The following is a 23,882-nucleotide window of genomic DNA, read 5'->3' as shown; positions in this document are numbered from 1 at the left end:
TTATGAATGTTTTATTTCAACTTAAGGACTTTGAACTTTGTGCCCACCATACTTCTGTTCATGGGCTCATAGCTTTCTTAATGGATTGTTGCGTTTGCTGCTCAGAAGGACATTTTTAGACTTGTTTATTGCAAGATTTGTGTCTTTTATTCCTGTTTTAAATCCTTTTCTTTCTTTATAAAAGGAAGGGTGTTATAATAATAATAATAATAATAATAATAGTAATAATAATAATAATAATAATAATAATAATAATAATAATTAATACATTTATATAGCGCCTTCACTATGAATATTCAATGGTGCTGTTTACAACTGAAATTGTTTAAAGTTAAAAAATATAAAATTATACGTAAAATTATATTATCTGAAAACTAATCTAAATAATTAAAAATATATTGATTAGCCTAAGTAAAATGTCATTTTTTGGATATTTATATTTATATAAATGACTGTCACTCATTGATATGGCCAGTCTAAATAACAATGTTTTAAGTTCTTTTTTAAACTTTTGTACGTTAGTTATTTGTCTTATGATGTCATGTGATCTTTGTTGACAAATCAGGCACTAGTTTTGCCATGTGCTCGCAACCATTTCGTTATAGTTTGCCTGGAGTGAATGTCATTGATTACAATGGGTTTTTTTGTTCACTTGTACTTTTAAATTTATTACAAGTCCAGCTTTGTTACACAGTAACATTACAGCTGTCAAGGCTGCTTTGCATGCTCTAATTTTCAGCTTGGCCTTACTTGCTAGTTACTTTTATATAGGTTTATTACACACAGGCTTAATACACTTTGAAACGCTTTGAGCACCTTGAATTGAAACTTAGGACAATACATTTTTTTTCGGTTTATGGGGAGCCTGTGGCGACTAAAATACTTGAGCTGGCAACCAAATCTGAAAAGTACCCAACAACTAATGGCAGCTCCAACATGCCTCTCCTTGACAGAGATCAACTGAAAAGTAAAAAGTCACCATTGTAACCCCAATAAAATTATGCTTTTAGGAAAAGTAGCTGAGGTCGAAAACCATTATAAATGCTCAAGAAGTTACCAAGTTTGGTTTGAAAAAAATTAAACCACAACATATATGATTTAGTAAGTGCTTAGTTTATTTTTCTTTCCTTTCTCAGGTCTTCCACCAGATTTTGGTAACAGAGATTTTAAGCCCCCAGCTTATGTGCCTTGTGTTGTTGAAAGGCTTTGTAACAAGCATCAAGGTACTCAGGCCTTCTTGTTTCATTACTTAGTTTTTTAATTATCGTACAGGGGAAATGAGTTCCAAGATAAACGTAAATTCTCAGGTGCTACTGCAGAGATGTATCCAGAGTGCGACATTGCGTCCTGGGACGCACTCGTTTTTCTTTTGGACGCATAGAATATAGAGCAAAGAGTCCAACTGGACGCAGAAAAAAATTAAATGATTATGCAAATTACAAACGCCAGGGAAAACATGCGAACAGCATATTTCACAAGAAAATTGAACATTACTTTATTAATTTCAAGGTGAGCTGTTATTACTGCATTTTTGTAGGTGAATGATTTCATTTTGTCAAGGATTATGTCTAGCTTGAGGAGTTAAGTTCTTGTGTTTGAATTCCCACGTGTTGTATGACATGATCTGAGCAGTTTTTTCAGGCGAGACAATCAGCGACACTTTCGATCTGCCAATGAGAATCAAACATTTCAGTCAAAGTTCAGTTTGTTGCCTGCTTTCCAAGTGAATGTCAAGCATTGGTTTGTTTGTTGTGAGCGAAATGACAGAGAATCCACCATCAAAACCTTTCTATCAGTACAGTGCTGAAAGGAATTCAACTTAAAATGGAAATCTCTTCTTTTCATAGGAATAATCCTAGAAGCTATAGGGATAAAACAGCATCATTGGAAGCCTTTCATAAAGCAACTTTTTGAGAAGAAGGTATAGGAAGTGAACAGTGTTTCTTGTTCTTGGTTGTTTGACAGTCTGTTAAAGGGCAGTCATTCTCTCACCAGTGTTGCATTTTGCTCTTCCAACCTTTCAAGAATTGTGCCATTCATAGTTTATTAGTCTTTTAAGAGAAAATTTTGGGACACTGCTTCTTCAAATTCAAATTTATTTCTTCATCTTCCTTTCCATAGTTTTTGCATTGTGTAAATAGAAGTAAAAAGAAGACTTTGATACTTCTCAAGTTAAGTAGGGAGATCACTCGCATCACTTTGTGATTGGCTGCAATGATGAGGCCTAATCAATTGAGTAGATTTTTACTTTTTCATGTGCACTATGACCTAACGTCTTCCTGGTTAGATGTGTATGAAATGCTATGACATCTCGTCTCTCGTCACAGTATAAATATGTATTTTGCACATTAACTACCTTGTTTGACACATTTTTTTTATACCAATAGACCCTAAAAGGTAATGAAGAGAACTTAACTGGTGTTCTCGATCAGGGAAATTTTGATCAAAACTGGTAAGAAGCTTGTTATTGTTATATATTGTTGTAGTTACAGGGTTGGACATTAGCACTCGCCCGTTTGGCGAGTACGATTTTTGTCACCAAGAAATTATTTAAATTGCAAAATAAACACTGCTTTTTACATTTCATTTTGCCCAGAAAATCCCTAAACATAAACTTACCATATCTATTTTACAATGTTTTATATTCCAAACTGTGTTATAAATTGTCGCTAGAAGGTAACATTGGGCTTCGTAAATGGACGAATTATGTGAAACATGGCTTCCTGGTCAGTGATACTGCTGGTCACTATCGAACCATCGGTGACCAGGTAACCATGGTGCCTTAAGACTGTTACTCGCAAACTGAAAGGATCTCACGAAGATTCATCAATAAAAAAATCAATTTAAAATTTAAAGTAAGTGCCTCCATTGTGTTTTCTTGGGATTTAAGGTCTTAAAAATAGAATTTTTCATTGAAGTAATAATCTTGGTCTGCCATTTGCTCGATGATTGTGCAAGCGAATTGTTTTTCCTGTACTTTCCCAGAACTCTGATCAAGGAGTGTTGAAACTAAACAGACTTCCTATTTACTTTAATAGCCTTTCAGTGTTGAAGTAAATTTCAATGGTATTAAATAGTAAAAGCAAAAGATGACAAAATTGGTTGGAGAGATTTGGGGGGGGAGGGGTTAACTTTTGGGCAAGTGAAAAGTGGTCCGGGCAAATGCATTTTGAGGGTCACTCGCCCGAATGGCGAGTGCTCTCAAAATAAAGTGTCCAACCCTGTAGTTACTAAAACAAGGAATGACCTACAATGACCTTCAGTGAGCTACAATGACCCACAATGGCCTACTACTATGACCTACTACAATGACCTACAATGATCCAGAATGACCTGTAATGACCTACAGTGACCTACTACAATGACCTGTAATGACCTACAACACAGGAAATTTTTCCTAAAAGACATGACTGATTTTTTGAATGGGAATTCTGCAAATTCCCATTCACAAAACCATTGTTGGAAAATCCAAACACTTACAGTACTGTGCAAAAAGAATGCAAACGGATTTCGCTCTTTTCGGCACTTTTCGCTACTTTTCACTACTTTTCAACGAAATATAACGAAATTTCGGGCGAATCGAATTGTTAGGTTTGGTATGTTAAAATGGCTATGGCGATGATGTTATTTGTTGTGTTTACACTCAAGGTTGAGAGAAGAGTACAGTTGTTGATTCCATTCATTCATTAAAAATGCGAAAGGCTAACCAACACTACGAAATTTCGTTTTAAGCCGCGGCTACACGAGCAATTTTTTGTTCGCAACGGTGATGCAATTTTTTCAAATTTTGTTGCGTCACCAACGCGCGATAAAAATCGCAAATGTAGCAACCCTTAGACTGCCGATTTTTTTCAATGACTTTTTCTGCTGTCGCGTTGCCAGTTCAAGGGTGGCTACACTTGCGATTTTCATTGCACGCTGGCGACGCGGCAAAATTTGAAAAAATTGCATCACCGGCGCGAGCAAAAAATCATTCGTGTAGCCGCGCAGCCAAAGCCTTGCAAATGGTGGGGGAAGGAGTAATCATCATTACCCTCAGTTGCCCATGCCCCTCTCCTGGGCATGCGAATATCCCCCGCGGCTTTCCCCCCTTTTTATCTCACTGACCCTTAGGGACTCATTAACTTCCCATTATGTTTTAAGCTCCCAAGGGACTATAAAGCCTTCCACGACTGGTGGATGCTTAGAAACCATAAGAATACAACTGTTAAATGGCCAATCATATTGCTTTTTTCAATGTTGTTGATTTTGGCCACTGGAGTGGCCTCTGGGCGCTTATATAAAGGGCCACTCAAGTGGCCAACGGGCGTTTAAACTCATCGCCAATGGACGAGCTTGGAGATGGTGCCTGCCAAAGTGGGCGGCGATTCCGGGGCGAGCAACGAGGCTTGAGCCACAGGCCATGAGCAGAGCACACAGGCCTCCACGGCAACTCTGCGAGCGGCCACCACCCACCAGGCACCGTCACACTGACCAAGTCAGTGGAGATACTTACCAACCCTATACTTACCGAATCCACCAATGAGGGAGGGAAGGGAAGGGGAAAAAAGCGGAACAACTGAACGCTTGCTGCTTGAAACAAACAGCACCTCACACAGCAGAAACGACCAGCACGTGCGAATCGAGAAACCCCGTATGTCACCTCAATGCGCCTGATTCCCAGACCACCGCTGACCAGCATTGGCTTGATTTTAACTTAGCCTAAATTACATTTAGCCACATTAAAGGGTTAATAGCATTTACCATTGTGAAAACTCAGGTAACACAGGATGGGTTTATGAAGACACACATTGATGGTTGACTAAAATTCCCATTATCGTTTAAGAGGATTTACCAATATGAAAACTCAAGTAACACAGAATGGGTTTATGAGGGAACACATTCATGTTTGACTAACTTCCCATCATGGTTAAATAGCATTTACCACTGTAAAAAATCACTGTAACAAAATGGGTTTATGAAGAAAATTAATACATTCATGTTTGAATAACTTCCCATCATGGTTTTTTGGCATTAACCACTGTAAAAAATCAATGTAACACACAATTGTTTTTTTAAGAAACACATTCATGTTTGATTATAACTTCCCAACATGGTTTTACAGTAATTTGCTATTTACAACAACACTCTCTCTGCATTGCGTGTACATATCTATCCCGGATGAACAAATCACTAGCGCAAACTTCAAGCAAAGCCTTGATATTTGTTCAATTAAGCTTTAAACAAAGGAAAACCATCCAAGGGTTTTTTGCACAGTTTATTTCTGCCTTCAAGTTCACATTTGTAATTGCTATCATCCAATGGACTGAAAGTGTTGCATGACAACGCACAATGGATGTTTTCCGCTTACCAAACTCTTCACCCTTATCCTCTTTTGTGATTCTCTTTGATTGTAAGTCATTTAAGTAGGCCATTGTAGCTCATTGTTTAGTAACGCCCCTTTTTTGGTTCTTCTTATTTAATTCATTTAATAGCAAGTCTCTTAACAAAGAGTACGAAGAGTATGTTCTGTCTGTGGGCGATTTTGATGAGAGGATCTTCTTAGATGAAGAAGCCCATGAAGAGATAGGAACACCTGCTAAGGTTTACAGCTTTACTGAAGTTGATGAACAACAAAGGTGAGGGGAGATTGTTGTATTGTAACAAACATGCTTTTTAAAAACACCTCTTGTAGTTGATGTTGAGAATAGTTCTTGCATCAAGGATAAAAAGGATAAAGGGGCTTTGTTTCTAAAAAAACTGTGATGGTGAGTCATTTGGGATGTGAAACATAGTAATGGGTTTATCAACTGAGTTGACATGGTAAATTGACTACCATAAAGAAATTTGAAACGCAGTATAAAAAGAATTTGATAACTTGTCATGTCTGTAGCAAGATTAAACCAGATAGAGTGGGACACACTAGACGTTCTGTTCCTCTGCCACACCTTAAATGCTCTCTTGTAGTGCCATGACTGCACGTTCTTAATTTTACTTTTCAACTTAGGATGGGACTGAGGAGAAATTTGCAGGAGCATTTCACAAGGGTATGTATTTGTGGTCCTCATCATATAGCTGCAGAATGAAATGGTTTTGTTAATTGTGACCCTTCATGCAATGAGAACGCATGTTTTATGAGTCAAATGAGTCAATGAGTCATGAGTCATTAGTCAATGGACTCACTGTCAATATAGCAATAATTTGTTGATTAAGCCTAAGCCCTCATTTCAGTGATTAGGCCTAAGCACTCCCTGAAATTTTAGCTTTCATTTTATGGTTTAATTTACTGCATCAACTCGTTGACTTATTGACTCATGACTCATTGACTCATTGACTCATTGACTCATAAATACTTGACACATGCAAAAAGGGGGCTTATGGATTTCACTGATCGCAGGGTACGAGAAATCTGTGAAAGCTGATCAACGCCAAGAAGGAGAATATTCATGCCTAGAAATTTCTGATGTCCACTTATGGACGTTTACGCTAATTGTTTGTGCGCAACTTTTACTGCACAGGTAACGCAACTGTAATATGTCACACATTACTTCAAGCAGGGCTCGAAATTAACGAAAAAATCCAGTCGCATTTTGCGATAAGATACAAAAATGTAGTCGCAATTTCGCAAATTTTAGTCGCAAAATCTCTGCACTGCATTGTGTTGTCAGTGGTTTAGCAAAAAAAATGAGCCCGCAATACTTGTGTATAAAGAAGCCGCTGAAAATGGCTATTTTCAGAGAAAATTCACAGTGAGAAACAAAATAATTTTGTCATTTATATTTATTTATTTTAGCAAAAGTAGCAGCAAAGTGGCAATTGCTAACCCTTTTGTTTCGAAAGAGCAAAGGTGACAAGAAGTCGCAAATGCGACTCTATTGGTTGCAATTTCGAGCCCTGAAAAACGCTGGGGAAAAATTTCCAGGCCAGTATAGGAACGGCACATTTATTTCCAATTTATCATGAAACGTTAAAGAGAAAGGAGTGGGAGGCTGGAAAAGGTAGCTAATCAATCAGTGGCTTAAAGTTTTGAAAACTCGAGGAGGATTGGTTTCAGTTAGCGACATTGCTTAAATTTAATAGGGTTGGTTTTTTTAATGTTTTCATTACACTACGAACTTCTTAGTTCAAAATGAATGCATGTTTTGAACTTCTGTTCCTTTACTTTCATAAAAATAGAGGTGAATTGTACTGTCTTCTTCATCCACTTGAATAGTGCAAACCTACGAGGAAACAACCAGGGGTTATATTTCACAAAAACCACGCTCCAGAAGATGAGCATGACGCCAATGCAGAGATATGATACAAAACACTAACCAAATAAAGATAGGGCCTGCTTGAAACTTCGTTGCTATGCTCCAGAAAGTTCTTTTTTACAAAAACCTTTCATCAATCGATCCTGTCTTGGGTTCCAGTCCTTCCCCAACAGGTCACGCAAAAAGGTGACAAACAAAATTTTCCAAGAGCTTCGCAACATCACATCGGTTTTACTCTTTTAGATCATCAGTGACCCCTATTTTTTAAGACATGAATCACTTGCTCTTCTTACAACCTACAAAATATGATGAAACGAAAAAAAGCACAATGTAAGAAGTTATCTTTTTTAAAATTTTTCTTTCCTTGTGTCCTGAATTGGGGACGTGGCTGCAATGGGTAGTGCTTGCGAAAACGCTCATTGAGGATTAACTCTACTCTTTACAACATCCGTAGCGGCATGCAATTATCTAAAAAAAACCCACTACTATATTTTTATGCACAGAACCCTTCACTCTAACATATTATTTTTATGATTTTGGACGGATAAGTAGATGATGACCCATCTGTTGAAATCTCCGAAGCAAAGTTGGTGACCCCCCAATTTTTTTGCATTTTTGGAATAAGTAATTTATGACATAACTTCAGGCAAGAAATGAAACAAATTTCAATGCGGGAAGATTTTCACGCGAACATCCTTAATTGTTATAAAGCTCAGCAAAAAAGTAAAATCTACCCCCTGAAAGCCACGAAATAATTGCAAAATTGGTCATTTTGTTGGTGACTTCTTCATACATTTAGACTGGTTTGTTGACATGACTGAAATAGATCAAGCGAAAACTACTTTTTGGGTCAGCATGTATTATGGAATTGTTTACTGACATTGTTACAGTATTAATGCTTGTAATTATCAATGACTTACCGCTTTTAGTGCATTTCTCTTGCCACGTCGTGCAAATTTTCAAAAATATTGAAATTGCTACACCGAAGACAAATAATGCTACACGACTCATTATGTCACAATTTCACCATAATGAAATCTTTTCAATAGAGCTTGCGAGTTTTCATTCCCATCACTTTTAAATCTTTTGATCAAGCAAATGAAAACTTTTCACGAAGTCACAGAGAATGATTTCTGGTATGTCAACATTGCCAGGCTCTGTAATGCCAAACGTGTCTGCTTCTTATGTCTGGAAGGGAATGTTATTTTTTACTGATCCCATAAACTGCAGACAGCGTGTGACACTTTGATGTCCGTTATGGTTTTACTGAGTTCATTCATTTGATTTTCTAGTAAAGATCGGACAAATATGGAGATTCTTTTATAAATATTCAACGTTTGAAACCCACTCAGGCAACGGCGTTTCTGGAACGAGGGTAAGGGTAAGGGTAAGGATACGAATACAGAAAGTATCCTAAAAATGCATAAAAGCTAACCTTGAACTTTTGTTTTGGCCTAATTAGGCCCAAGGTTAGCTTTTATCCATGTTTAGGATACTTTTTGTATTCGTATCCTTACCCTTACCCTGACCCTTGGTCTTACCCTTACCCTCGTTTTAGAAACGCCACTCCGGCAAACTGAAGTTGCATGCTTTTTAGCAGAGAAATGACATAAGAAACACATATCTCATTTTGCATCGATTTGGAAGGGTGTCGGGTGATGTTCGATGTTTTAGTAACTACGATTTTTTTTCTTCTGTTGTTTTGTTTTCTTTTGTTTTCCTGAAATCACAACATAAAACGGAAAAGAAAACAAAAGAGCGAATGTACCCTGAGTTGGTGATTCACTGATTGAGATTGCACCTTTTAAGGTGGCGTGACATTATGATGGAATAATATTCAGGGTAACAGACTGATATTTGCGCAAGAAGTACAGTTTGTTTCATGGCGTGAAATATTTCTCAGAAATTACGACCTTTTTTCACGGTGTGAAATATTTTCATGCTGATTGTGACCTTTTACATGGAGTGAAATATTTCACGGTGGCCATGACTTTTTTCATGGCGTGAAAGGGAAATTTCATTCAAATTCCAATCATTTTTCAACATTATCATGGCAAGGACCGTGAAAATAGCCATAGTGTGAAATTTGGATAAGCCCCCTTTTCATGTGAAGTAAGAATTATTTAGAAGTTTACTTTAATCAGAAAAGCAAGAATTGGGCCATTTGTCTCACACAGCAGCCTCATACAGGCTTCTTTATGTGTAACTGTTTTACTGGGGTTGTAAGTCAAAAAACAGAGAAGAGATAAAAAAGAACCACAGACTTTTTGAGGGTGGTCTAACAACTTGCTTTTTATGTTTAAAAAATTTGAGGTATGTAAGATCTCAGTGAAGTGCCATGAAGTACCTACTGCACATTGTCACTACTCTTTTTTTGAGAGGCAGAAACAATAAACTAGCTTTGTAGCTAGTTGATAGCTTTACCACTGCCAACATTTAACAATTTTACTGGGAGTTTCAAACCCATAAAAAATAACAGACTTAAAACTGACAGTTAAACAACATGCCTTTTATTCCAAAGCGAGGCAATGATGTAAGATGTCACGTCGGTGACATGTTGTCACAGGCGAAGAGTTGTCTAGCAGCATCACTGTTTTACTTTGTATTCCTACTATATTGCAAAAATATCATATAAGCTAATTGGTTGTTTTTGTTCACAGACGAGAAGTCTTGCACCTTCAACACCATTGACTGGAAGAAGATATTTGAAGGAGAAAGATCCAAAGTAAGATACTTATTCAGGGTTTTCATATTCAGCTGGCACCCAAGGCAAGTCGCCACCTAGTTCAAGTGTTTGCGCTGCATACTTTTTCAGTTTTCCTATCTGGAAGTAAGCTTGTTAACAGTACATAATAAAGACACAGGGAAAATCTAAATATGCAGTGTTATCACGACCTCACTACCTTTTAAGTAAGAGCAATTCTTGGCAGGAATGTTGCATGCCCATTTCAACATAATTATCAAAATGTCGTTTCTTTGCACATGAACATTCACTTCTTGTTCGGTTTCCTTGATGGACTGGAGACAGCAAACCATGCTGTCTTTCATTTCCACCGTCGGCAATCAAGAAGGAAAACAGGTAACAATTTAAGGAACGGAAGTAAATGATACTGCATGTATGTTTAGCGAAGATTCCACCAGAAGTCGCTTTAATCCTTTCACCACGTAAATATTACATCATTTCCCTGTTTGATGGGCAAATATCAGAATATCAGATTAAAGGAGTGATTAAAAAGGCAGCATTGCTTGGCTGTGATAGCTGATCTATATGATCTATGGCACAAGTCAAAAGTAAGTAAGTAGACAGTCAAGACTTGAAACTTGAGCTTTGGTGGTTTCAAGAGTCAAGGATCCAAGGTCTGATCCACCCATTAAACAGAAGATATTGAATAGTCAACAAGACACATCATTTAGTTTGTAATAGCAAATCTCATATCCAGCAAGTGTAAATGGAAAAATTGGTTGCTGACTTTTATTAAATTCTGAATGTTTGGAAACTTAAAATTCTTGCTCACCAGTTGATTTAAGAAGCCAACCACAAAACTAGAAATACACTATGTAAGGTTGAAAATATAATTAATCGTTTGTGGTATGTTGTGTTTTACCGTTTCTTTGTTAATTCCTTTAGGGATTTAACAATTTCAAGGCAGCATTCCTGTCAAACACACTCAGACTAGTTGCCATGAGGAAAATGAAAATGACAATTTGACCTGCATCAAAATGTCTCATCTGAATTTAAATTACGGATCTTATTTTGATTTTGCAGGATAACTCCAGTGTCCACAGCTACTCAGTCAGTGAGCAGACTACAAGCTCTCTTGTCAGGATTGAAAGCAGGGCCAAGTGATCGCCTGCTTAAAATATTCCAGTAAGTTTATTTGTGACTTTCTCACACTAAATAGCATTTGTCTGCCACAAAACAATGCAGCAGCATGTTATTGACAGCAGTTTCTTGACACAACTACCAACCATCAACAAAATTGACAGAAATGGAATATCAAGGCTGTGCTGTAAGGAAAATTCAGAAGGGCTCCCAAGCATTTCAGCTGGGGTGCCCACCCCTCTAAGCTGGTTGCCCGAATTAATTCATCCATCTCTCTCTCTCACAAGAAAACATTCCTGCTATTGCTCTGGCGGTCGCTGAACTCGCTAGTGCAAGAAAAACCCACACTTGTCAAATTTTTCGCACCATACAAATAAAAGTGGCAATGCTGGCGATGTTTTCAGGTTTGAAAATAAAAAAAGTAAAGATTGCGGTAGGCTTATGTAATTTTGATAATGGCATTTGGGTCAAAAACAGGTAAACCTTTTTGCTGGTTAGTTAATCAATGCCAACTTAGATAAATGGCAGAGTTCCTGTGGAGCTTTCTATGGAAACGGCCATGAAACAGTGAAACCACGGCGGCCTAAAAGCTATCTTTTTTTTAAAAACAAGTTGTTTTGATTTGGACGAAAATCAGCGCTAAAGAACAAAACTTCAGTATTATTATCAGTAAAGTATTTAGTTGAATGAGCTTTTTGTGGATTCGGTCAAAGCATCAGTCTTTGTGCATTTATTTTTCGGACACACTTAAGACAATGTAGGATTGCTTCGAATGATCTCAGTAGCTTAGTAACCTGGCAAACCTTTTCCTAAATGTTGTGTTATTTATCGAGCCATTTTTCAAAACTCTTTGGTGTTCTTTCATCTTCCAAATCTCCTTTTTATGTCAATGTTCAGAGGAAGGTTAGTTTAAAATAAGATTTCATTTTCACATAAAAACATTCTCAATAGACCGAATGCATAAATGTCGCTAGCCTTGCTCTCAGGCAACATTTCTTTTGTATTTTGTACATGCAAACAAGGCTAGTGAGTCTAATTAGCACATAAACAAAAGAATATTTTTTGGCCGCCGTTTATGCATTTGGTCTATTAAACTGATATACTCGTGCCATTGCTCACTGCATGTCATTTTACAAGAGCTAATAGACTTCATTTACAGTAGTTTCTTTTTTGGCCACTGCAACTGCAAAAGAGTTCTCACAAATATGACAGTAACCTTAGGAACAAATCTGTCGATCTGAATTTCAGATTTTTAGCCTGAAATGAAAAAAAGTCAGTCATCACGTGCAAATCATGGATTATGTTGTTATGTGCAATGGCATTTGAACTGAGTGTTTTGCAAAAACAAAAAACACATTTTCTGAGCGCTTTTGTAAACTGTAACCACCAGCACATTAAAATAATTAGCTTACTTATCTGCTCAAAATACAATAAGCCAGATTGCCCGGCTGGGCAACCCGGTAATTTTGCTTACTTGCCCGAAGCCAAATGTTAGTCACCTCAGGTGACCGGGGGCCATTAGAGCACAGCCTTGCAATCTGTCAAACAAAAGAAACTATTTCAGACTGGGTGGGGTGGGAAAGCTGCTGCACTAATGGCAAGACACAAAAACTGAATCACATGACTGAACGTGAAAACTGGTATCCCACCTCGTACCAGGCCCCTTTATTCAGTGTGGGAGATCTTAATTCGTTGCGTCTCTCACAAGCTCAATGGGCAATAACAAAAAAAATCTTGTAGCAGCCTTTTTTAATGCTTTTTTTGTGCATTGTTGCAGGCAGTGCAGTCGGAATCCACAAGAGGCAATTGAAAATAGAGTTGAAATTCTTGGAGAAACTTTTCTCAAGGAATATGTTCAGGTAAGTGGTGCTCTTAAAATAAAAGTTTTTTTTTTTCTGTCCTGAAACGCATGCCATTTGACAGAGTGGACTGCACATTTTCACGTGGACATGTGACGTTAACGCTTCGCCTCGTCAGAGGGCTTCTCTCTTTGATGCTGTATGATTTTACTAGTAAATGCAGACTGCTTCAGGGGTGATAGTGTTGATAACATGTGTCCACTCACACACTTTGTTCTGTTTAACGCTTTGCCTACTTTTATATTTTCCTCTGTCTGATAGAGTTCTAAGGTGGTGATGACATAAAAATTAATTTTTTACCATATGACTCGTACGGCCCCACGCATGCTTTTATCGGAAAACTATTGGAAAAATCCCCGTATGAGGGTGGTACGCAGTAGTGCAAGCAGGGCCGGAAAAAGCCATCTGGCCCTGTTAGGAACACATACTGCTCCATGCAAATTTAGAGGAATGCGTCCTTTTTAAACATCCAAGTTCTTTACAGCCAGAAAAGAAAATGCAAACAACACATTAGATACATTTTCTTTTCTTTCAATGAAGGACACCGTAAAGCAGAGAGAAATAGAGCGAGAGACAAAATACTTATTTACAATGGTTAGCTTTCAGGTATTGTTTGCGTATAAATTTTTTATTGGATTGCAGCAGGTTACATTTATCTGCAACAAATGCACTTGTAAGCAATTGTTAAAACCGTTTAGGTCTTTTTGGCCAGATAACACTAAAACAAGTTTGATTAGCGCAAACCTATGATTTTTGGCAAAATCTCCAACAGCGATTGAGTTCTAACAATCGTTTGTCTTGTTTGTCACACAGTTTTGTGGCCGGCTACTGTTCCTTATTTTGGAAATGAATTCATTACTGTGGGGACTGTCCACACTATAAAAGCCTCAGTTAGCCATCCAAGGTTCACTTGGCAGTTTGTCTTCTATAGTACACCAACTAGCTGTTCGCAATTTGTTTAAGTTTTTCCCCTCCCTCCCTCCGTCCCTTTGGAGATGGGTTGGGTTTATCGCTTTGCCCTCATTAAAATTGGGTCACTCCTGCGTGGTGCGGTTAAGTCGGCGCAGTGACTTCCCCTAAGCTTGTTGGCTCGTTTGCCTTTGTACATTGTTCGCTAACCAATACTCTTGTCCAATCCAGCACGTGCTGTTTACCACCCAGCTCGTAGTGCTGGGGAGATAAGTGAGCTTGTTCTATGTCACACAATACGGAAGTTGCATAGGCTAACCAGCCGCAAGGCAGTTTTCCCCTCAAAAAACTCCAATACGTCTGTTGTCTCGTTCTCTTGCGCCTTGCGTTACGTGTTTAAAGGCTAATTATGGTGGTAACATGGAGCAGTGACGTTATTTTATGACACCACACTTTAGGACTCTATATCAGATGATTCTATGCATTGGTTAAGGAGTGAAAGGGTTAATTTGTTGATGGTCCCTGTATGTTATTATGGATCAATTTTGAAAATATTTTTATCACATTCCTGAGGACTTTTGGTTCCCACAGCAATGAGGTCAAGAGGCCATGTTTTTTTTTAAACATTAATTTAATTTAAATCCAGTAAAGCCTGAACTAAGAGTAAATTTGCTGTATATATAAACTGCACCCATGCAAATTCAGTATTTAACAAATTGAGTCTGTCCAATTAATTTCCTTTGGGATTTCCGGAGCACCTTCCGAACACTGTCTTTATTCAAGCATGCTTTCTTAGCTTCCCTTGGTTAGTTATCTTCTGTTGGCTTCTCCTGTTCTGTTTTGTCTGCATCATGTTTCACCTTCATTATCGTCATGAGCATGAACCATATCTGAGCTATCACTCAGTACTATATAGAGGATATTACATGGCCGTGCGGGGATACAAATTTTATCTTCGAGTGCTGCAAGTATCTCTCACGAGAGAGCGAAGCGAAGGAGTGAGACATACATGATATAGACATTGATACTTGATATAGATATTGATACTTGATATAGATATTGATATAGATATTGATATAGATATTGATATAGATATTGATGAAATGTCTAGATTTAAAGCAACTTGTTTTATTCATTTTCGAAATGATGAAAAAGTGGTCACCAACTGCTAAAACACTCATGTTGTGTAAAATGAAACAGGATATGAAAGTTATGAAAAACAAATCATGATAATGTCAAATTTTGCAATAAAAATGTTAATGTAGTTGAGAAGAATTATATTGAAGCACAAAAGTATCTTACAATGAAGAGAAAGTTCGCATTTTATTGGCTAATCGTGTTGGTTACCGTGACAACACCTATATCCTCACATGTGAAAGATAAAAATGATATGTTCACTGCGTGCGGTGAAGATATGATTTTTTAGTAAAAAGAGAAATCCTGGTATTTCATCAATATCTATGTAATAAAAAAGCATATAGAATACCAGTTGGAAACCAGATCTCAGGGCCTATATGTGTAGTATTAGAGCTGCACCGACATGTTGTAATTCTTAAGCTTTGTGAACCTTGTGTTAAAAAAAGAACAGTTGAGTGGCGTCCAATCCAAGATTTTTGTATGTTTGTGTGTCATCTTTTCAGCCATCCCCTGACAGACCTAAATCTCCTTGCTCAACAAGAGAATTTGCCTTGAAGAGACTTAAACTTGCAGAGATACTATATTACAAGGTATGCTAATTCCTTGTTATACTGTTCTTTCTCTTCTAACAGTTAATGCTTTTCAGGAAATTTTTAGGGCTCCTACTGTAGTGTACCTTTTTCCAGGGAAAGTTGGGGAAATTTTATTTTGATCTGAAGATTTATCAAAGTGAGAAAGTTCAATAATTGATTGTTAAACCCTCATTTTTTCCTCGGCTTTTGCTGGCTGATCCTGGGAAAGCAGGGCTTGTGCTTCTCCAGTGCTTGGTGCAATGAACTGTTCTGCAGCTAAACCTGCTTTAGAAATCTCTTTTGTATTTTGCATAGCAAGGGAGTTTGACTCTGTTTCTTTTCACCAAGAATGGTACTTCATAGTTTTGAGATCCCATCTGAATGGAATTAATCTTATCCATCAGTGTAACTCTCTTGAATTAAAATAATCTCTCAGCTGACCCTGTTTGTTTTGTCAACAGGTTCTTGAAAGTATCACACTGATGGAGCAAAGAAGGTTGCAGGGACATCTTGATTTAGTGGTAACTTGTTTTCCTTTTTTTTTCCAGTTCTGTCCATCAAAACTGCCCATAAGCTTTTGTTCAGCACAAACAAGGTTTTTATAATCAAAAATTAATTCCAAGTGACACAATCCTGTCTGTGGCTTGGTTTTTCACAATTTTTTTCCAAGTGGAAAGATGACAAGCCTTTAGCCAGAACACTTGATGTAACAGCCCACCCATATTTACCCCCCCTTCCTTCCTTGCTGTGATCTTCACTTTTTTGTGCAGGTAATGTTCTTGCAAACTTTGCCTCACCTTTACCTTAGGTGACCTCCACTAAAACAAGAAAATAACTTTAAACCATAGAACTTGTCTACAGTAAAGATTTTTTGAACTTTTTCCGATGAAAGCTTTGGTATGGATGCACAATAAATGAATATCAAAAACACTTTTTTTTTGGTACTCAAATTACTTGGGTGCCAACATCTTCAATAACAGTTATTTTGATGCGTCACGGTGTGTTTTGGGGTGCAGGGATGGGGCAGTGGTGAGAGCACTCACCTCCCGCCAATGTGGCCCGGGTTCAATTCCCTGACTCTGCGTCAGTTTGTTGGTTCTCCACTCTGCATCAAGAGGTTTTCTCCAGGTACTCCGGTTTCCCCTCTCCTCCTTTGTGTTTGTTGTTAATTTCAGTCTACAGTGTCCCCAATTAGTGCTCCAGTGCTAGAACCACTAGACACTTAAAGCTCTTTTCCCTTCGCCCTTTTGATTCAAAACAAAAGCTCTCTGTGTGAAAACAATAGGGTAAGAGTAACACGTCACAATTATTCAAGATGCTGGTCCCCAGGTAATTTCAAAGGGAAAATAACTGATTCTATAATTTATTTTATTTTATTCGTTTGTCAGAGTGGAGGTTCCCTTTAAAAGGACAATAGATTCGACTAGAAGCAACATTCACAGACAATGAAGAATAGTTTGTTTTAGCCAAAGAGTGTGACGTAACTTGCTTCCTTTAAACTGGGCTCCCCACATGTAGGTCACATACAAAAGTAGTCGATTCATACTCAGTGCTGGGGACAAACCCCAATAGACCTTTTCGGCTTGTACATTTTGTTTTCCCAATACAGATCAATCAATCAATCAATCGTTTAATGTATCCAATAGCAGGTATAAACCTGAATTACAGGAAAGGTCAGAGACAGCAAACATATCTAGCATTGGTATTTAACAGTAACAAAGTTATTAAGACGAGCTGTGCGGCCTAAATTTGGGTAAACAGTTTTGTTCCCTGAACGGAGATTACGATCGTGCTCCACGACAGTGGGCGAATAAAAAACTCTGAGAACTTCTTTAGCCCTAATGACAAACGACTTGCACGAATCTATCCTACGAACATACAGTGGGTCAAGCCCTGCTAAGTCGAGCGCATCTTCGAATAGCAAACCGGGAAAAATTACTCGCATGGCTTGTTTTTGGACACTTTCTAACATATTGCTTAAGTATTGAGGGAGGGCTGCCCAGGCAGGAGAGGCGTATTCTACAGTAGATCGTACAATCGAGCAGTACACAGAAACAAGATCTCCCGTCGACAACCCAGCTTTCTTTAGAACCCGTAAACCATAAAGGCGTTTGACAGCTTTTTTATACACAGTTTCACAGTGCGAGTTTCAAGTCAGATCGTTGGAAATAATCATGTGATAATACTCAGAAGGCTTGGTCCTTTGTTGTGTTCATTAAAAAGAGTGCATGCAGGCATATTCATGCTTGCATGCACTCTTTTTAACATTGAACAAAATAAAAGACCAAACCTCTTGAGTATTATCACATGATCTGTATTGGGAAAGCAAAGTGTACAAGCCGAATGGTCCTGGTAAGTGTAGTCTTATGAAGGACTTTTGTTTATGAGATTGACCTGGGCTTACACAAGGTTTTGAAGGTGATCGAGTTACATCAATCAGTGTTATTAACAACACTCCTTCTTGGGATTACATTCACCAAGGCAATCCTATCTTACCAAGTTACAAAGACTTTATCTTATGTATTTCAGAGTTTGCTGGAGCAAGGTTCTTTCCATTGTTCTTTGATGGCCTGTTGTTTGGAAATTGTGATCTTCTCGTACAACTCTCAAAGGTAGTTTTTATTTCCTCATTGTGTTTTTGCATGTTTGTCTGTGACTTTGTCAAACTCAATTTGCACGATCATTGGTCAGCCATTACTATTTCCTAACCGAATCCCTTCAAGCGTCACATATGCATTGTGCCTAGGCAACACTATTCCCACATTTCTTTTTTGTTTGTTTTTTACCTGTGTTCGTCACTCCTGTACGCTTCATGCAACCCTTTCTATTTTACCTCTATACTCTACCACCATTTATCACATCACCCAGTTACTCTGTTTTGCCCCTTCTGCATGAAGAGAGGTTTTACAATATGTGAGCCATGCAAGTTTATCAGTGCTATTTGAAGTGGGTGCTAAGACTTGAATGCGACTCAAACTCAAATGACTCACAGTTTGCAAAGACCCCATGAAGACTGGCATATAGGCTATACCACATTCAGTTACAGGTATCTAGGATCTTCAGTACATTATGAGACATTGTTTTGTGCTTTTGTCCTTCAGGACATTTCCTTGGATGATTGAAATCTTTGACATAAGTCCTTACCACTTCTATAAAATTATTGAAGTATTTATCAAAGCAGAGGATGGTCTCTCTAGAGATGTTGTTAAACACCTCAATCATGTGAGTAACTAGTTGTTTACAAAAAGGCATGACTTTCAGCACTTCCAGGCATAGTTACTGTCACTGTGAATTGCTTGTGTGCCTCTTTCATTTTTGAAGTGATCAGCACAAAAGCACCAAGGTGTATAAACGGTCCCTCGGTAATACAAGGTAATTTCACCCAACTTCCCATAGTTTTGGGGTCAAATCTGCCCCTAGTAGCATTGTGATTCTATTATGCTTTTAGTTTGACTATGACAAGCAACACATGGTTGTGCAGAGATGTATCCGGGTTTTCAAATTTGGGGGTCCATTGCAAAATTGTGGGGGTTTAGCTAATTAATATTCAAGAATTAATATTCAATCTATTGCCTCTTAATTGCTGCTGCAGCACCCTTTCAGATTTCTAAATTGTACAAAAATAAAGTCTTGTCCCTCCCCACAAATATGTATTTAAAATGATCAATTTCTTTGAAACTGTTATGCCCATTGATTCATCATCAATCTAAATGTGTGGGCTGTCAAAGCTCCATCGATCACATCAAAACATCTCAAGGAATCTGTACGCTGTATCTGAAATTAACAGCTAACCTTGAAATTTAAGGAACTCAATCTTTTCTGCATTGTGAGAAGTGAGAATGTTCAATTTCCTTGCAAAATACGCTGTTCACATGTTTTTCCTGGCATTCGTGATTTGCCTAAACATTCGATTTTTTTCTGCGTCCAAAACGAAAACAATTGTGTCCCAGGACACAATGACGCACTCTGGATACATCTCTGGTTGTGCACAACTACAACTCACAATTTTAAAATGTCTGTAAAATTGTGGCATTACGTGCATAACATGTGATTAGGTAGAAAAGGAAATTATATACCTCAAAAAGCAAACCCTGTCAATGTTTAAGATGCCATCTCAGTAGACAGGTCAACTGGACAGGAATTACAGTTTTGTAATCCATCATCAAAATAATTCATACCCATTGGACAAAAAAGGCACTTGTTTGCTAATTAATGGTACTTTATGTTAATATGGTGAAAAATGGAGTTATAAAGGATTCCAAAACTAAGATAGGACATTACTGCGGAGGTAACCATATTTATTATTTTTCCCTTTCTGCAAGATCGAGGAGCAGATTCTTGAGTGCCTTGCTTGGAATCATGATTCTCCTCTGTGGGCATCCATACATGAACTAGGTGCTGTTCCATCATGTGAAGAGGTATCACTACCAACTCAAACAGAAGCTGTTCACAGCACACAGAATCTTCTGGCATCACCAATAGTCCACCCTCGTGTGCAAAGAATATGCGGTGAAGAGAGTGCAACAAGAAGAGGTTAAGACAATGGTCTTTGTTTTCTCAAGTGTACCTTTCATGTAGAAAGCATAAGTAGCAATAAACCATTTCCGAGTTCATGCCTACTCCTCTTCAAAGCGAGCCTAAGTTTGAAGTTTTTGTTGTGAAAATTAGTTTTTATTTTTATGTTAAGTATTGATTTGTTTCATTTTCAAGAAATAATGTTACAGAAGAACTGTCTGCTCCCTCTGTCAAAAGGGAAACAAAAGATACCTTCAGAACTGTAAACATTTGGGTGGGGTGCCTCAATTGACAATGCACACAATGCATTCTGCGGTAACCCCACTGGTTATCACTAGAGGTAAAAATTTTCATGGACAACAGTATATTTAGGGAAAAACCCTTTTTAAACCCCCTTCAGGATTCCAGAAAAACTTGTCGACTTTTTATATTTACCTTGTTTTGATTTTGTATGTGTCCAGTTCTTCAGACACCCAGCTCGCCAACAGTTCATGAAGTGTTCAGCTCACCAGTCACCCCCAGCAGTGGTGCACGGCGTAACCTGATGGCCAACTTTGGCAGCTCTCCTCCAGCTCAAAACTCTACAGCAGTTACTCTTTCTCCAACAACAAGACAGGCTGCCAGGAATGCACCAACATGTGAGTCATTCTGAGGGCTCGAGACTAACTTTATAGCTCACTAGCCTAATGGCCAGTAGCAGGTCTGATTTCACTAGCGAAAGCGAAATTTGCACTAGCCAGTCTCGTCATGCGCAGTTTCATTCATTCGTTCACGAAAAAAAATATTCCATTTTTGCAAACACAACTCTCACTTGTAGTAAATATTTTCGTATGCTCAATCTCATCGTATGAGAATTAGGTTTTTGCTTTGTGTTCAACTTTTTCTTCTATTGGAGTTGTAGCAAAGAAGAAGGTCAAGAGACGTCACCGATTCTGGGTCTGATACATCTTCGAGGAGAAGCAACGGGTGCAGCATAGCCAGTATTAAATTCTAGTGCAGGAACTGGCTCTTCATGATCGAGAATTTTACTGCAATTATATTTGGCGGGGTATTCCCTTAAATGATATTCATTAAATTCACACTGCTTTGAGGAGTACCCTTGTTGCCACAATCGTATTGGGACTTCATTTTCATTACTTACAGTTCCCTCTAATTCGTCAAAATGTGTTACGTGTGCAAAAATTATTGTCGATTGATCAGAAACAGTTAACAATAATTGTATTTCTGTATCGTTGTTTCCTTGCTTTTGCGTTGCTTTTCATCACAAACAAGAGGTAGAAAATTTTCTCTCTCTTGAGTCTTGTTTGGGATCATCGGCGATTGGTCCAGGATGAACGTAACCTGTGTTTCCATTCAGAGCAGTTTTCAATTGAGTGTAGTAAAACCAAAACCAAAGTAATTACTTTGGCCAATCAAAAAGGTTGGAGACAATCCAGTAAACCAATCAAAAGTCAAACTATTAGTAATTACACATAGTCCACACAAAGCGCGGGGAAAATGTGCACGCGTGAGCCACGATTGGTTTTGGTTTCACTTCTGATTGGTTGAAAAAATGGCGGGAGAACTTTGAACCAATCACTGAGTGAAGTAATCATAAACCAAAGTAATTCACTAATTACTTTCGACACTCAGTTGTTTGCAACGGAGTTACAAGCATACGGAAACTAGACTTATAAACTTAGTCAATGGGTTAATTGCTGTTTTGATCTTGCTCCAGTGATTATTACCCCAGCTGCTGCCAGTGGTGGTTATATTGTTAATGGAGTCACTGCTCAAGCTGTGGTACTGCCAAGCACTTCAACTACAGTTCAAGTTACGTCTCCACAGGCTGGTAGTGCTTTGGCTCCTAGTGCAGCCATAACTTCACCAACGTCAAGTCCAATAAGGGCGTCATCAGCTCCTGCTACGCCTAAAGGCAAGAGTACCACTCCAAGCAAACCAAAGAAAATTGGTTCCTTGGCACTGTTTTTCAGAAAGGTAAAGATTGGATTAATGCAGTATTTTTGGGATGCAAAAGCTTTGAGGTACTGCTAGTAGGGAACTCAACATGGCAGCTTTTAAATGCTTTCCTAAAAGCCAAGGCAATAAATATGTGTAGTTATTGCTGCAAATCCATCAGTTCTCACCCTATAGACTGCTACCTTGTTCCATCGTGCTTCATTGAGGGGTTTCAAACCTTTTCTTATGTTACAGTAACTTGTAACAGAAGATTACTTCCTATCGTTTTTCCCCATCTGAGTCTGTTAAAGTTGGTATTGTTGCTGCACTGTGGCTGCTATTTTAGAAACTGTCAGATAAGACTACCCAACTTAAACTTTTTTCGGTATCACGCGACATTTTCAGAATTAAAAGACCAGTCATATTCCGTATAATATTATCAGCTTGACAGAACCTTTCACGTTCTTATTTTTGTCTTTGCCCTGTAAGTGAAATTCTGATTGTTTGTTCTTAGCTGTACCATCTAGCCAGTGTTCGCCTCCGAGATTTGTGTGCGAAGCTTGATGTCCAGGAGGATCTGCGTTTAAAGTAAGCTTGCATGAATACTGTTTTTTACTGGACCCCAGGATCATTTCTTGAGCCATCCAGTCTAGTAGTAAACCAACTTGAAGATTAATGCGATATAATTATGCTATTGCAACCAGTTAACAAGACTTTTCAATTTTCAGGATGTGGACTTGCTTTGAACATACACTAATGCACATGACAGAGCTCATGAAGGATCGGCACATAGACCAGATATTAATGTGTTCTATTTATGTGATGGGAAAGGTAAATAACTTAACATGTTTTCTCTCTTTATTAATGATAGTGTGAGAAATACATTAAAGTAAAGTTACTGTAAATAGACAAATGTTTGAAAACAAAAGGCTACTCATGGCCTATGCGGTGGCCTTACCTTTAACCCATCGGTTAACAAGCTATGTCTTAACTCATCAACACCAGTTCAGACTCAAGACTATAAGCATAAGTTGAGTAGTGGAGGAGGTACATTCTATTCATCATTCATGAATAATGAACTGCAAGAGTGTCACATCATACTTGTTGTAGAAAAGGAAGATTAATATGCAACTAAAATGTTTTGTTTTTTGTCAGAAGAAGAAGTAACAGTGCTATCTTTTCTTCCTTAGTCAAAGTGTCACTATTACTTAGCTAATAATATTTTGGTTGACAATATTCACATACCATAATTTCCGGATGATTACCCGCAGGTAAATAGAGGATATTACATGGCTGCACAGGGATACGAATTTTACCTTCGAGTGCTGCAAGTATCTCTCACGAGTGAGAGACACTTTCAGCATGAGAAGATGAAATTCGTATCCCCAAGCGGCCATGTAATGTTCTGTTTATTGTATAGATATTGATGAAATGTCTAGATTTAAAACAACTTGTTTTATTCATTTTCGAAATGATGAAAAAGTGGTCACCAACCGCTAAAACATGCATGTTGTGTAGCATGAAACAAGATATGAAAGTAATGAAAAGCAAATCATGATAATGTCAAATTTTGCAATAAAAATGTTAATGTTGTATAGAAGGTTTATATTAAAGTACAAAAGTATCTCACAATGAAGAGAAAGCTCACGTTTTAATTGCTAATCATGGTGGTAACCATGACAACACCTATATCCTCAAATGTGAAAGATAAAAATGATATGTTCACTGATAAAAATGATATGATTTTTTAGGAAAAGTAGAAATCCTGGTATTTCATCAATATCTATATAATAAATAGAGGATATTACATGGCCACACAGGAATACAAAATTTCTCTTCTCGTGTTGAAAAATATTTCTCTCGTTCGCTGCCCTCACTTGTGAAATATTTTTCAACA

At 37.9% G+C, this 23,882-nt stretch overlaps 1 protein-coding gene and 1 long non-coding RNA gene across 2 annotated transcripts in view; one reads left to right on the top strand and one right to left on the bottom strand.

The window, feature by feature from the left end:
* The window catches only part of LOC138022379 (retinoblastoma-like protein 1), a 34,575-nt gene that overhangs the window by 4,452 nt on the left and 6,241 nt on the right, over positions 1–23,882 (top strand). The window contains exons 6-22 of the mRNA XM_068869501.1: positions 1,137–1,223; positions 1,848–1,921; positions 2,388–2,452; positions 5,475–5,618; positions 5,987–6,026; positions 9,893–9,957; positions 10,999–11,100; positions 12,833–12,914; positions 15,464–15,550; positions 15,994–16,053; positions 18,062–18,144; positions 18,634–18,754; positions 19,855–20,065; positions 20,509–20,685; positions 21,765–22,024; positions 22,500–22,573; positions 22,714–22,816. Of these exons, the coding sequence (XP_068725602.1) occupies positions 1,137–1,223; positions 1,848–1,921; positions 2,388–2,452; positions 5,475–5,618; positions 5,987–6,026; positions 9,893–9,957; positions 10,999–11,100; positions 12,833–12,914; positions 15,464–15,550; positions 15,994–16,053; positions 18,062–18,144; positions 18,634–18,754; positions 19,855–20,065; positions 20,509–20,685; positions 21,765–22,024; positions 22,500–22,573; positions 22,714–22,816 (1,835 nt within the window). The remainder of the gene's footprint in view (positions 1–1,136; positions 1,224–1,847; positions 1,922–2,387; positions 2,453–5,474; positions 5,619–5,986; positions 6,027–9,892; positions 9,958–10,998; positions 11,101–12,832; positions 12,915–15,463; positions 15,551–15,993; positions 16,054–18,061; positions 18,145–18,633; positions 18,755–19,854; positions 20,066–20,508; positions 20,686–21,764; positions 22,025–22,499; positions 22,574–22,713; positions 22,817–23,882) is intronic.
* On the bottom strand, positions 7,304–20,546 carry LOC138022381 (uncharacterized). The gene is made up of 3 exons (XR_011126567.1): positions 20,483–20,546; positions 12,530–12,593; positions 7,304–7,528 (listed from the first exon to the last, which is right to left on the bottom strand). It is a non-coding gene; the product is annotated as an uncharacterized lncRNA (long non-coding RNA).

The sequence above is a fragment of the Montipora capricornis genome, chromosome 10 (genome assembly GCF_036669925.1).
Source record: "Montipora capricornis isolate CH-2021 chromosome 10, ASM3666992v2, whole genome shotgun sequence".
In the NCBI taxonomy this organism is placed as follows: Eukaryota; Metazoa; Cnidaria; class Anthozoa; order Scleractinia; family Acroporidae; genus Montipora; species Montipora capricornis.
This window is presented reverse-complemented; position numbering and strand designations above follow the sequence as displayed.